Source organism: Tachypleus tridentatus, chromosome 8 (assembly GCF_004210375.1).
Source record: "Tachypleus tridentatus isolate NWPU-2018 chromosome 8, ASM421037v1, whole genome shotgun sequence".
Lineage (NCBI taxonomy): Eukaryota > Metazoa > Arthropoda > Merostomata > Xiphosura > Limulidae > Tachypleus > Tachypleus tridentatus.
In genome coordinates, this window is record NC_134832.1 from 95,589,880 (window position 1) to 95,605,932 (window position 16,053).

The 16,053-nt window shown below is 36.8% G+C and overlaps 1 protein-coding gene across 1 annotated transcript in view; it reads right to left on the reverse strand.

The window, feature by feature from the left end:
• LOC143222988 (putative lipid scramblase CLPTM1) overlaps positions 1 to 16,053 on the reverse strand; it is a 78,039-nt gene that overhangs the window by 39,306 nt on the left and 22,680 nt on the right. The window contains exons 4-5 of the mRNA XM_076450314.1: positions 14,626 to 14,740; positions 10,375 to 10,460 (exon numbers count right to left, since the gene is read on the reverse strand). Coding sequence (XP_076306429.1) covers positions 10,375 to 10,460; positions 14,626 to 14,740 — 201 coding nt within the window. The remainder of the gene's footprint in view (positions 1 to 10,374; positions 10,461 to 14,625; positions 14,741 to 16,053) is intronic.

The window sequence follows — 16,053 nt, forward strand, 5'->3', positions numbered from 1 at the left end:
TGTTTGCACTTGATTATTGCATGCTCAAGTGGCGAGAAAAGCAAAACCTAAAGAAAGACAAGGCTGAAAGATAATACTGCAACAGAAATAGCTTACATGAGAAAGCAATAATCTACCAGTGTAGTAAGTAAATACTACATACCTTCATCCTGTATAGTGCATACTCTATATTTAGGAAATTAAACATTTTTTCAACACTTTGATTTATAAAATACTAAATCTAGTTGACATCCTGTTAACTTTAATTTGAGGCATTACTTTCTGTAATGGATTTAGTTAATGATTTATACCATTTAACAGGGTAGTTGTATCCTACTTTATGCTGTAAACAAAGGATTGCTTTAAAACTGGTCACATAGATCAGAAAAATTTCCAGATTTTTATGATCTGTACTCCTCACATGATATCTGTACAGAAAAAAAATTGTGAATGTAGTCTTGGCACTTACAGAGAGGTTCTTCACGTACAGAAGTACTTTTTACCTTAAAATGAAAATTGTCTTGCCTTGTCAACATTCTGAAAGAAAAACATTTAGAAGAAAATCTTTAATAAAAACTCCCAATACTGATATTTTGTGTATGAAAGCCTAGTAATGTTTAATAATAACCTGTAAAATTAAGTAAACATATGCATACATTACAGTATAATTAATCTCATGGATATTTTTGCGGTTACATAAGCTGGGTGGATTATATCCAACCTGCAATGGACGGGTTAAATCAGTGTATTTATGTTAACTAGCAAATACCAATTATAGATTTACACTGTTGATGGACATGTTTTAAACAACAGAAAGAGCAGTTTCTTCAGTACATAAATCTACATTGTTTAGTTTGCATGCCAAGAATAATTAGTCAGTAGAATTGAATGGTGATCACATTTTGGTGTTCTAAATGATAAAATAAGTTTTTAATAAACTCTTAGCTTGCATAAAAAAACAAGATAAATTACAACAGCTTTGGATCATTTCATGTTTAGTTAACATTTTAAACACTGAATTCCTACCTAGTCCTGGTGTCTGTATAATGAATGTTGAACAACTTTTACAAACTGAATAAAAGAAACTTTAGAAAAAATAAATTAAAGTGTACAGCCTATACTGCACTCTAATAACAATTAATGTAGGAAGATAAGGAAAAATATTGTTTTTTGTTCAACATGGAGATTACAACAGGTATATTTTATAAAATAGGTTTATTAATCCATAGATAACTTAGAAACCTGTAGTATAATATTATAAGCTGGAGGGGTCAGATTGCTCTCTATCAAACAGAAAAAACCTGCAAGTAATGTACATCTATAGATAGTTTAAAAACCTAAACTGCAACTGGATGTTTAAGTCGAGCAACTTAAGCCGAACCAATCACAAAACTATGCAGCATTAATTATGATCCTATCACAGAGTTGAACTTTCTAGACTGACCATTATGAACACAAATTGATTGGTAAGTAGTAAATTCATGAAATGACCTAGGTATTTATATATTGAAAGAAAATGTGAAGAGTTTTCTCCACAAGCAGCCAAATGGTAAGAAACTTCACCATCAAAACCTTTATTTTAGTGAACGTTATCTCATTAGTATACATTTCAAATCTCTTTTATACTTATTGAAAATTCCTTTTCTATCTATTTGCATAATGTAAAATCTGCTCATCTGATAGAATATAAATATTTAAGTTACTTCAAATAAAATCTATTACTTTGAAAATTGATAAATGAAAATAACTAGTAAAGAATAATGTGAAAGTTCCATTGTTACCCCAAGACTTTTATGTAAAACAATTTTTGCTAGAAACAATCCCCCATTTACAAACATGTAAATTACATGCTACACATGGAGTGAGCACGAAAATGCACAACCTGGTATGCAGATTTAAAATGCCATATATGTTTTTGATTACCCAAATACAAAAAAAATTTAATTTACAGTTCATTATAACTCAATTAATACTTCCTAATAATTCTACCTTTGTTATCCATGTGAATTTAAATATATCACTTTACTTGTACATGTAATCTAGCAAAAATACAGTACAACATATAATTTCTTTCAAGAAAGCAAATAGTGTAATAATAAAAATTCAGTCAACAGATGATACATTACATTTTTAGTTTTCCTTAACCTTTCCATTACAAGTTGGGTGAAATACACCCAGATTATAACCCTGAAAGTAATCATACAATTATTTTAATAATATTTGCACATCTTCACAAAATTTTGCAGATTGGTAAGCATTAGAAGGGTTTCACACATAAAATATCAGATTTTAAATTAAGTATTAAGATTGTTTTTGTAAATTTTTGTTTGAAATGTTCACTATCCTACATACAAAGTAATTTAGATTTTATGATTAAAAATACTTTTATCACAAGAACATTTTCAAATTTCACATGCAAAATGTTTATACCTCCAGACAATTATCAAATACTTTGAGAAGATAACTACGTATTTCATCTGTTATTTTCATTACTATCTCTGCACAGGTTTGTTTGGTTTGACTGACTTTGTAACCTCCATAAGAAAAAGTAGAAAATAAATATAAATGATATTGTTTCTTTTCTAAAATGACTAGAAACTATAACATGAAAACACATTTTGTCTAAATTTCATAACATTATTTATATATAATTTATTACATTGACCTTTCAGAAGTGCCTGGCTAATATTAAAGAAGTTAAAATGAGGTGGTGCATATACACTTGTGTTACTGTATTCAAGGGTATAAAACTGACTTTTACAAAGTAACCTCTCTTGGCTGTGTTTTAGTGGACTAGTATTTTAGAAGATACAGTTTTAATACATTATATATGTATATATATCTTTACAAATAATTTCTTAATCTCATTTTTCTTAAAACAAGGACAGTAAATACACAAACAGAGCAAACAATTATCTCTTCTAGTTACAAACTTTGTACTCATTCACTGCTTGTCATCTCATGCTAAGCCTTATAAAATTTTGCACGAGGAGGGTGTCAAATGAAATAATTTTTATAGGTTTTATATATATATATATATATTTGATTGATTGATTGATTGATTGATTGATTTAGTGTTTTATGGCACAAAGCAGCGAGGCTATCTGCGCCAGACATTCAGTAAAAATGTAAAAAAAAATAAATAAAAAAATTAAAATAAATAAATGTAGTAATGGACATAAATGGAAATGAAGGTAAAACAAAAAAGTATAAAACCAATGTTGACAATTGTTAAGATAGTCTACAATGTTAAGATAGAAGGCAGAGTATTAGAAGTTGTAAGGTATTTACTCCAGCAAAAAGGTAATGATCATAACCCACCAGGAAGACTAACAGGTAAGTTCAAGAACCACCGTCAATCACCTGAAGTTGGCCTTTCCAGTCCTGGTTCGGTTATGTGTCGTAGCAGCAATTATCAAAATGTAAAGAATAAAAGTTTTAAAGACACCCATGAAAATCGTAATAATGAGTAGCCAAATGTCCAGTAAAAGATAAAAGTCAAGTAAATGGAGTAAAATTTGTAAAAGTAATTGAAGATAAAAGCAAACGGCAATTAAAACAGAAAATGGCGTAAAAACCAATGTTGACATCCAGTCAACAAAGTTGTAAAGGACTACCTGTAGCAGAATGGTAATGATCATAACCTGCCAGGAAGACTAACAGGTAAGTATAAAAACCACCGTCAGTCACCTGAAGTTGGTCTTTCCAGTCCTGGTTCCGGGTTATGAGTCAATATGGCCAGTACTAAAAAGTAAAGTAGTAAAAGTGTGAAATGATATGCAGCAAAAGAATAATAACAACTCGCCAGGAGGACTAACGAGTAGTTCAAACGGATAGTTCAAACAGTAGCGTTAGTCACCTGAAGTTGGCCTTTCCAGTCCTGGTGTCGAAGTTATTTAATGTTCTGGCCATTGTTCAATGTCAAATTGAATGAGAGAGATTAAAACTGTAAAAAAGGAACCACAATTAAAAAGGTGTAATGAATAAATATGCAACACTTAAATGAGATTAAAAAGATTAATGGCCATTGAAAAATTAAAAACATTATCAAAGTGGACAGAGTCACCATCACCAATAACTCTGTCCAATGTTACAGACTGACCCTGGGATAAATATGTTTAAAATATTGCCGTCGTTGAGAATTGTAACGATGGCAAGAAAGTAAAACATGGCTGATAGTGATTTGAGTGTTACACAAACTACACATTGGTGCATCAGTTCCAGATAAAAGAAAATGATGAGTTAAAAAACTGTGACCAATGCGTAGCCTAGTGAGAACAACTTCCTCCTTCCGAACTTTACGGAAGCTAGATGGCCAAAGTCCAATTTTGGGTTTGATTTGAAAAGTTTGTTGTCGCGTTGCTCACTCCAAGTGTACTGCTAGCTGGCACGGAGTCGAGCCTTGAAGACAACACCATAGTCCATGTAACGGAATAGGCATAGAGTGATGGTGCTGAAGCAGACATATTTAGCTGCCATGTCTGCAAGCTCGTTCCCATGAATACCAACATGGTCTGGTATCCAGAAAACTGGATTGAAGTTGCAGCTAATGAGAAATGGGCCAGTCGGTTTTGAATATCAGAGAATAGGATGTGAGCTAACATGTAGCGATTCCAAGGCAAGTATAGAACTAGCGAATCAGTATAAATAGTGCAGTTGGAGTACTGCTCAGCTGCAATATGATCCAGGGCAAGAGATATGGCATACAGTTCAGCAGTGAACACAGAAGCTGTAGAAGGAATTCTGCACTCAACTACTGACCCATAGCAAACCATAGCAGAGCCCACTGAGTTACTTGATTTGGAACCATCTGTATAAATGGGAACTGAATGATTGTTTGAAAGATATTCATTGAATAAAAGACGGTACTTCCAATCTGGAGTATCTGCCTTTTAGGTGACTGAAAGAAAGGTCACATTTGGGGGCTGTAATAAGCCATGGTGGGATGGGCCGACCTGTGGAATCTGCAATGTTATCTAAGGACAGACCCAATTAATCCAAATGCGCCCGGATACAAAGGCCAAAGGGAGCAATGACAGATCGTCTGTTCTGAAAAAGTATTGCCCACCGAGGAAGGAAAACACATTTCCAGGTGGGATGCTTTGGTAAGGAATGAAGTTTCGAAGTATATTGTAAAGATAGTTGCAAACGGCGAAGGTGTAGAGAAGGTTCATGAGATTCAATGTATATACTTTGAACTGGAGAGGTGCAGGAAAGCCCCAGTGCAGAGTCAAGTCCTTGGTGATGAATGGGGTCCAGCATCTTTAAGGCGAGGGTCTGGCAGAGCCATAGACCATTGATCCATAATCGAGTTTCGATCTAATAAGAGCACGATATACCTTTAACATTGAACAGCGATCTGCCCCCCAACTGGTAGAAGAAAGAACACGGAGGATGTTCAGTGCCCTTGTGCATTTGACCCGAAGCTGCTTTAAGTGTGGTATAAAGGTCAGTTTACGATCAAAGATAAGCCCTAAGAACTTGGTCTCCGGGACCACTGGCAGCAAAACTTCACCGATATGAAGTTCAGGATCAGGGTGAACGTCAACGTCAACGGCAAAAGTGCATGCATACAGTTTTGGAGAGAGAGAAATTAAAGCCGTTCGCCAGAGTCCACTTCCGTACACAATTGAGGGCGGTTTGTAGTTGCTGCTCAATATATCTCATGTTTGACGACTGACATGAGATGTGAAAGTTGTCGACATACAGCCCATTCGCAACAGTGAGAGGGAGTTGTTCAGTAATGGCATTTATCTTTATACTGAAGAGTGTAACACTCAATACACAGCCATGAGGGACTCCAAGTTCCTGTACAAAAGAACGGGAAAGTGTCGAACCCACACGAACTTGGAATCTCCTGTCCATTAAAAATTTTTTGATAAACATGGGTAGATGGCCACGTAACCCATATGTATGGAGGTCTCGCAAAACGCCATACCTCCATGTTGTGTCGTAAGCCTTCTCTATGTCAAAGAATATTGATAGAAGATGTTGGCGGTTGAGAAAGGCTTCTCTGATAGATGTTTCAAGGCAATTAGGTGGTCTGTGGTGGAGTGCTCTCGACAGAACCCACACTGGGTGGGCGAGAGGAGGTTGTTTGATTCAAGGAACCAAACAAGACAAGCATTAACCATCCTTTCTAATGTATTACAGAGACAGCTCGTCAAAGCAATTGGACGGTGGTTTGAAGTAATCTTGGGATCTTTCCCTGGCTTAGAGAAAGGGAAAATAATAGCCTGGCGCCAGGCATCAGGAAAAAATTCTCCTGCCAGATCCAGTTGAAAACAATCAGAAGGACATCAAGAGAAGCAGGAGATAGATGGTGCAGCATATCATAATGAATATCATCAGGTCCAACAGACGTACTGGCAGACCGATGAAGGGCCATTTTTAGTTCCACCAGGGTAAAGGGACAATTATAGTCAAAGAAACAGTCAGTTGAAAGGAAAGAGGTGATCGCTCTGCCAGTCTTGATGGCCAGGAAGGTGGAGGAACAAGCAGAAGTGCTAGATACCCGCAAAAGCTTTCACCTAGAGTGTTAGCGATGTTCAACATCAGCCACCTCCTGACCATCAGAGAGTAAGATTGAGAGGGGACAGAATTGTAGTGCCCATTAACCTTTCAATCCTGTCCCATATGATCTTGGAACTGGTGGTAGAAGATATGCTGGTTGTGAACTTAATCCAAGATTCCTTTTGGCTTTGACGCCTTACCCACCTAGCATGTGCACGGCCTGTTGGAAAGCAACCCGTTTGAAAGTGTGGGATATCTACGAAAAGTATCCCGGGCCCGCTTTTGAGCCTTCCGTGCTAAGTGGCAAGCAGGATTCCATCACGGACGAGGATATCGTGGAAAACGTGACGAGGTTTAAGGAATACACTGAGCAGCTGCATGTGTAATACAGTCAGTTACCGCTGCTACACAGTCGTCTATTGATGGCTGATTTACCATGGCAGGATCAAGTTCTGCGAGAGCAGTGAAAGTGGACCAGTCTGCCTGATCCAGCTTCCACCAGGGCACGTGGGTAGGGTGGCATCGACCACGCCAGTCTCTCAAAAGGATCGGAAAATGATCACTGCCTAGTGGATTACTGTCAATCCTCCATGAAAAATGGGAGAATAATGAAGGGGAGCAAACTGAGAGATGAATAGCAGTAAAGGACTGACTAGGTGCATGAAAGTAAGTGGAAGAACCAGTATTGAAAAGAGAAAGATTGTGATCAGAGAGCATCCGCTCTACAGATCGGCCCCTCCCATCAATAATAGCACTTCCCCAGAGGGGATGATGTCCATTAAAATCCCCTAGGATTAAAAATGGAGATGGCAACTGTTCAACGAGAGCATCAAGATCTGATTGATCATATGTCTCTCCAGGGACAGGTACAGAGAACAAACAGTGATGGTATGACCCAAGGAAACATGGATGGCTACAGCCTCCAAGGGTGTGTTGAGTGACAAAGACAGGGTCGGCACGTGTTGATCAACCACCTCTCCATGTACTCGACCATCACACAACCTGTCATTTCTGTACAGAGAAAACTGCCAAATGGAGACAGTATCAGCAGTTTTGAGAAATGTTTCTTGTAAAGAAAGACAAACAGGATGATAGGAAGCAATCAGCGTTTTGATATCATCCAGATTAGAACGTAAACCTCGACAGTTCCATTGTATCAAGGTGGCCATTTTAAGAACGGGTAGGTGAAGTGGCTGGAGAACCCTTCGGTTTACGACCACGTCTTTTTTCTTTACTGTCTTTAGTCGGAGGAGGTCTATGAACCTCCATGGATCCTGCCCTGGGTCGAGTGGGCAGGTCATTGATATTGGAAGGGGAATCCAGTGACTGAGGACGCGAACGAATAATTGTTTTGTCTCTTGTGGTGGGAGAAAAAGATGTATCAGAAAAATGCCTGTATTTGAAACTGAAGGGCGTGGATCTTGAAGTTTGTTGGAAGGTATGGGAGGAACAGAGATGGGTGTGGAAGTCGATTCATCAACCTTTTTAACCACGGAGGTCAAAAGGCTTTTGATTTGTTTTGAAAACGATTCTCTTGGAGGCACAGAGAGATCTGTCTGCACTCCCACTGTAGTTGTGGAATGAAGTGCAGCAGCATATGTCGAGATGGAGTTGTGGACAGCAATTTCCGAGCTTCAGGATAACTAATGTTATGTGTCGTTTTCAAACGCTGCACCCCTTTTACCTCCAACCATTTTGGGCAAGAATGAAAGGAAGAGGGGTGAGAACCATTGCAGTTTACGCAATGTGGGTTCATGTCACAGTCATAGGCATCGTGGTCCTTGCCTCCACAAAGAGCACATGTCAGGGAACCACGACAAGATGTCTTTGAGTGGCTGAATCTCTGACATTGGAAACATCGAAGAGGGCTTGGTATGTATGGCTGAACCATGCAAATGAGATAACCTGCCTTGATGGTGGCAGGTGCACGTGGTGAAGTAAATGTTACAACGAGAGTATTTGTTGGCAGTGTAACTTCATCTTTGCGAGTGGAGATGCACCTCACTGCAGAAACTCCTTGAGTGGAGAGACCAGCGAGAATCTCTGACTCGGGAACATTCTTCAAATCCCTTTCAACAATAACTCCTCGTGAAGAATTCAAGGTAGCATGGGGTGTAACCTCAACAGGTATATCCCCAATTGCCTTTGAATTCAAGAGGAGTTCACTGTGTTGGGATGTGGATGTTTCAACCAATATGTCACCAGATCAAAGTTTCTTTACTGACTTTGGAGAGCCAGCAAGTCCCTCTAGTCCCTTTTGAATAAAAAAAGGGGACATTTGCCCTAAAGGTTTTTCCGAAAGTGAATGTAATATAAGAAAATGAGGTAGGTGTGTTACTGATGTTGAAGATTGCTGTTCTGAGTTTTCAAGATGTGGTCGCTTACCCATTGACTGTTTTTTTACAATTTTATTTAAATTTTTTGGAGGATCCATAGGAAAAAGAAAAAATTTCGGTACCCACTGACCCCACCCACCATGGAGCCCTACAAGGGGACGCACTACAAAGTCATGCAAGGACAATGCAGCAACGCCAGGGTTTTGTGAGCACTATACCCAAACACCAGCATCAGGCACAATGTCCACAACACCCGTTGAGAACTTCCAACACTGGTACTTGGTTGACTCTAGCCCAAGTGGACCAGCCGATTGACCCAAGGGGGGCCACCCAAAGGCAGCCCGCCTACAGGAATTGAGGCCAAAGTGGTGTGTTATGGTTGGACCCCTCAACCACCAGGATCCTGTCCTCCCCTTCACAGGTCGCCACGCACGGCAAACACGTGAGTGGATGTTTAGATCCCAGAGAAGGTAACCAGATAGAACAGAACCTTCCCTGGGAGGCCCCTCACCACGTACAGGAATCCCCACCGAGGGGTATATATTTGAAATAACCAAAAAAGTCACAAATTACTGTAACAACATTATAGAATTCCACTACACTTTATCAAGCTTACTAAGCTGTATTTTGGTCTTAAAAAATATATACAATTTCAAACAGGTTAAAGACTTAGCTTACCAGTCTGAAGATTTGTGTCAAAAGAACAACATGATGTCATAGTATTTGAAAATGGCTAAGAAAGCCACCATGGGAACATTCTGAGCTTTCAGTTAGTTTTTCATATGTCATAGACAGAAGTACATGTACATAAGGAAGTATTTCCAAATACAGAAAGAGGTGAGTGGAGGCAGTGTGTTTGATTCAGTACAAATGATACCTCAGCAAACAGAAAAGATAGGAGGTTGTATTCTGTATTCTACTTTGTCAATCTCAGCCACTTGAGTTCCTAAATTGTAAGAAACTATAAACTTTGAATTGTATTTGAACATCACAGACATCTAATCTGAATTGATGCTGCACTTAACTTTTGATGTTACACACACAAAATCACTACTTAGGACTTCTTTTTTAATACTTAACTTTATATTAAGAAATTAACTAATGGATCATACTAAAATTTGAATTATTATCTGCAAGTTCACATCATATGTATTAACAAACAATTCACAAAATAGTAGTCCAATGAAATTTTAAATATGAATCAACAAATACAATATGACATTGCCTTTGATTCATAACCAGTCATGATAGGATTAAGCTGGTAGCAGTACATTATGTTATTCATGTCAGACACCAACTACTGTAACATTAAGATTTAAATCATGGCAAAAAGGAGATACACTATATCCTTAGTTTTCCTTTTCCAAAAGATTTTCGGCCCTCTTATACAGTTATGTATATTATGTTTTTTTTTTAACCTCTGAAGTGGTGATGAGCATGAGAAAGGATATTTCAAAACTGAATTACAGAAAAACTCTCCCACAGGCTGATTTATGTAACATTTCTCTTTTCAAAACAAAACACATAATAATTTTAAAATTCTCACCTTTACAAGCTCTGGATCAAGAGCAGTTTCACCAGTCAGAAGATTGTGGGTTCGTTGATAACGAAGTTTCTTGTACTTGTTCAAGCCTACAGTGAAGAAGATTTTGATAGTTTTTTTGAGATACTGTGTTTGAGAGTATAAGTTTGCATTTACTCTTGACAAAATAATTCTTCATATCTGAATACCACAGAGAAGATCTCAGAACCTACAGATTTCACAGACAAATATGTGGTCAGTATGCTTTGTTTTTAATATTTTTTTGCTGAGATATAAAAAACCTGATCCTGTTACATAAATGTTACAATGAAAAACCATTTATTCCAATAAATATTTGAAAAATAAAAATAATGTTACAACACAGATTCAAAATATATTCCAAACAGGTATACATAATCCATTTTATCATAAAACTAAATAGCTTTAATTGCACTACTATATTTCCATGTAATGTAAGTTATATAAATTAATATCTTTTGAGTCTTATACATTTACATTATACTAACCATTTATGTGGTGTATATTTTGTGAATTAAAAACCTGTGCAATCTTAAAGTATGACTTATATGCAAACACCAGCTTGCAACAAAGATTACTCATCTGACATTTAGGGCAAATGCAAGTGTTTATGAACAATATATAACAGATGTCTTTTCTTAGTTATCAGAAATGTGATAACTTGCTCTCTTAAAAGAATAAAACATTTCATTGCTTTTGCTTTGAAATGAGAAAATTTAAACTTGGAGATTAAGAACAAAATACACTGTAGAGCTCAATCAACATATAAGCTCTATGAGTTCTGAATATGCTAATTAATGGAACTAGTGTTTCAGTGGTCCACCTACATCACTACGTGCATTTAATATGCATATTTCTTTAAACATATAACATTACCTCTAGTAATTGTAACAACTATAATTTGCTTCCTTCACTGAAAATAAACTGACTGTATTCTTGTAGTAGCCAATGAATTCTGTAATGAAATTTTATAAGTGAAGTACTAGTTAACACAGGTTATAATATACATGCTACCTCAGGGGTTCCCAACCTTTTGGCACTTGCGACCCCTTACCTAAAAGTTTGAAACCCATGTAACCCCCTACTTAGGGCTTACTATCAGCAGCTTAATTTTTCTTTTATTTTCTGTGAAAGAGATGGAAAGAAACATCTAAAAAAATATTTAAAAATTCTGTAATTATTTATTAGCAAATTAAATCACATTGGTCCAACCTGAATTCACAAAAAGAACATATATTTCTTAACATAATATTAACATAGGTTTGAACAGCTATCCAACCCAGCTAGTGAGATGCCTGATGTTGCATTTCAGCAGCAAGCTTTGAAATTTGTGGCCGGGCGTTTGTTAGAGCCAGTCTCATGTCATCTCCAACATCCAATCTGTTCCTATTCTTTGTTTTTATATTGACAAGAGTAGAAAATCCTGCTTCACACAAGTAGGTAGAAGCAAATGGAACAAAGACACGTAAAGGTATCATGCTGACTTTGGAGTATGACTGATACATAGCGCACCAGAACTGAGTCACGGATTTCACCTTGAAGAGATCACAAGCTGAAGAGTCGTTCCTTAGATCCAGAAATTCATCTTGGATATCATCTGGGAAGCTGGATACATCAAGTTCAGTACAAAATGGGTTCCTTACCAGGGCCTCCTGTTCCTGTGATAGCTCAGGGAAGTAACGCTCGACTTCCTTTTCTAGAGACTGAAGATGTTCGGTAATCTCATCCTTGAGGAACTGATCCAGTTGGATCTGAGACTCATCCGTCACTCCACAAAGTTTTTCAAACATAGCGATGTTTCCAAGATTGGTTTTCCGATGCTAGTTCTGCAGTTTGGAAACAAAGGCCCGAAGACTATCTTGAAAAGGAGAACATGTGTTTTCCTTCCTTGAAGCTTCAAATTGAGCTTGCTCAGCTGGTCAAAATGTCGGCTAGATGCATAACCCTTTTATTCCATGCTTCATCTTTGAAGTGAGCTACAAGATCTTTCCTTTCTTGAGTCTCCAGGAATATCTTTATTTCATCTTTCATTTCAAAGACACGATTAATAACGTTTCCTTCGACAACCAACGTACTGCTGTGTAGAAGAGAAGGACTTGTGGTCAGCATTCATGTCTTTGCATAGTTCTTTGAATAGGCGAGTTTTGAGTGCTTGAGTCTTCACATAATTTACAATTTTGATTACAGATTCAAGCACTTCCTGCAGAGAGGCAGGGAGAGTCTTACTGGCGAGAGCATATCGGTGAATCATGCAGTGGATGCCCTTTGTTTGAGGTGCTAGCTTCTTCACTCTCGACTGGAATCCTGATTTCGGTCCCAGCATAGCCGGTGCCCCATCTGTACAAACCCCACACACGTTTTCCCATTGAAGATCTTCGTCTTGAAAAAGTTGAAACTTTTCCATGACATCATCAGCTTTTGTTGTGGTTTCAAGTGCACTGCAGAATAAGAATTCGTCTTTGATGTCACCTGAATTAATGTATCTCACGAAGACAAGCAACTAAGAACATGAACTTACAGCTACACACAAACATACGTACATGCGCGTGCACTCACATACTCGCTACTCACTAGTACACACATACATACAGTTGCAGACACGTACACATTCACTCACAGGCACGCATACATACACCCATAATATCACCTAATGACATTGAACTAACGTAGCACTACGTTTTGCTTTGCACGAAAAAAAAAAATGTAAGAGCATGAAAATGTAATTGATGAAATAAAATTAATGTTATCCCAAGCTACTTCTAACAAGGTTACGCGACCCCCCTGCCAAGGCTTTGCGACCCCCTGGGGGGTCGCGACCCACCGGTTGGGAACCCCTGTGCTACCTGATTCAAAAAGTACAAAAATGACAATGCACTGTATAGTAAATAAACTAAACTTCTATACTTTATAACCTTTGTAATGCTGACAACAAGTAATGGCAAACATAATAAACTGTTAAAAATATAAAAGAACTAAGAATAAATCTATCCTATGCTCTACTTTGAGTTATCTTTATTTGTATCTTGAATTTTCAGTGTTATACACAGGCACACATGCACATTCCTAGTTACATCAGTGCAATGAGAGAATTACATCATCAATCCTTATTTTTTCACAAATAGTAGAAAACATTTTGTAAATGTACAATGATGTGTGGGTGCCAAAAAAAATACAAACATACAGGGGTGATGCAAGTATAAATACATCATCATTTCATGAATTTCAATATAAACATTTAATGTTATACGGAAAAGCACGCAGTACAAAATGATTATGAGGTTGGCTAATTTGACCAACCATGTAGTAGAACTTGTAATAATCATATTTTCCATATCCATAAGTTCAAGGCTCTTATTAATAATACTACACTAATACTTACCTTGACATGATCATGATATGATACATAAATTGCATATCAAAAATCAGAAATACATAACTTCCAACTGCAATAATATTATGTATTCTCTGAACGTGTGTAATAAAATTTAATATTATGTGTACTGATTTTCCTTAACTCCTGCACTTCATTCATAATATAGAGGTTGTTCTCTCAAAGGCTCTGACTGTATAGTATTCAAAGCATTGACTATTCTACATGCTACAGTCATCTAAATGTTCACCTATTATTGGCTGGTAATTCCTGTTTAAGGAATACCAGATTTCCTTAAAAACAAGCTAATTTTAAAAGGTAATGACAACATTGTTTACATTAGAATTTTTATTAACACCAGTTATTACAACTAAGTGATGACATCATGCACTGCCTGGAAATGCACAGAGTGGATTTAGGTTTAAACTGAGATTAGTGATAAAGTAGTGGTAGGGTTATCTCAATTGTAACAAGAAGAAAAATGAACAGTTTGACAGGTTGGCCACTTTCTGATCTGTTATTTTAGTGATAGTTTCTTGCCTTGTTGGGTAGAGAACCAACTGAAAGTGAGTGGCAATTTTCTTTTGATGTAAAACTCTGTTGATTTTTTTAATGTGCATATTTCTGTAGTACCAACTGAGTACCTTGTACTCTATGCACTCTTTCACATCAAACACACACCAATTTTACTTTCAGAAGTATCTGTAACTTATTTCAATTTAACATAATTTGGAAGGAAAACATTTTACTGAAGGTCAGGTTAGGTATTCTACTTCTGATATGTAACTACACAAGTTACAATCTAAACATATAAAACATCAGCAACTTTAAAAGATAAAAAAATAAAGTTATAGACTGCAACCTACGTTTCTTCTTGTAAACAGTATAAATCCTGGAGTGCGTTTTTTCTGATGGGTCTGGAGATCTCCCACTTTTCACAATATATACATGAAGCCACAGACTTCCATTGTTCTGTAGCTTCTGCAAGAAAAATGTTTAAATATTTGAGCAATATAATCAGAGAGCATTTGGGTAATAAACTGCATTTACTTTAAAACAGATTTAATTAGGAGAATTGATTGATTGATTGATTTAGTGTTTTATGCCACAAAGCAGCGAGGCTATCTGCGCCAGACATTCGGTGAAAATGTAAAAAAAATAAAAATAAATGTAGTAATAGACATAAATGGAAATGAAGGTAAAACAAAAAAGTATAAAACCAATGTTGACACCTAGTCTACAATGTTAAGATAGAAGGCAGAGTATAAGAAGTTGTAAGGCATTTACTCTAGCAAAAAGGTAATGATCATAACCCACCAGGAAGACTAACAGGTAAGTTCAAGAACCACCGTCAGTCACCTAAAGTTGGTCTTTCCAGTCCTGGTTCCGGTTATGTGTCATAGCAACCAGTATCAAAATGTAAAAGAATAGAAGTTTTAAAAGATACATAGCAAAATTGTAACAATGAGTAGCCAAATGTCCAGTAAAAAGATAAAGTCAAGTAAATGGAGTAAAATTTGTAAAAGTAAATGAAGGTAAAAACAAAACAGCAATTAAAACAGAAAATGGTGTAAAAACCAATGGTGACATCCAGTCTTCAAAGTTGTAAAATATTTACTCTAGCAAAATGGTAATGATCATAACCCGCCAGGAAGACTAACAGGTAAGTGTAAAAACCACCGTTAGTCACCTGAAGTTGGTTTTTCCAGTCCTGGTTCTGGGTTATGAGTCAATATGGCCAGTACTAATAAGTAAAGTAGTAAAAGTGTGAAATGATATGCAGCAAAAGTATAATAACAACTCGCCAGGACGACTAACGAGTAGTTCAAACGGATAGTTCAAACAGTAGCGTTAGTCACCTAAAGTTGGCCTTTCCAGTCCTGGTGTCGAGTTATTTAATGTTCTGGCCATTGTTCAATGTCAAATTGAATGAGAGAGATTAAAACTGTAAAAAAGGAACCACAATTAAAAAGGTGTAATGAATAAATATGCAACACTTAAATGAGATTAAAAAGATTAATGGCCATTAAAAAATTAAAAACATTATCAAAGTGGACAGAATCACCATCACCAATAACTCTGTCCAATGTTACAGACTGACCCTGGGAAAAAATATGTTTAAAATATTGCCGTCGTCGAGAATTGTAACGATGGCAAGGAAGTAAAACGTGGCTGATAGTGATTTGAGTGTTACACAAACTACACATTGGTGCATCAGTTCCAGATAAAAGAAAATGATGAGTTAAAAAACTGTGACCAATGCGTAGCCTAGTGAGAACAACTTCCTCCTTCCG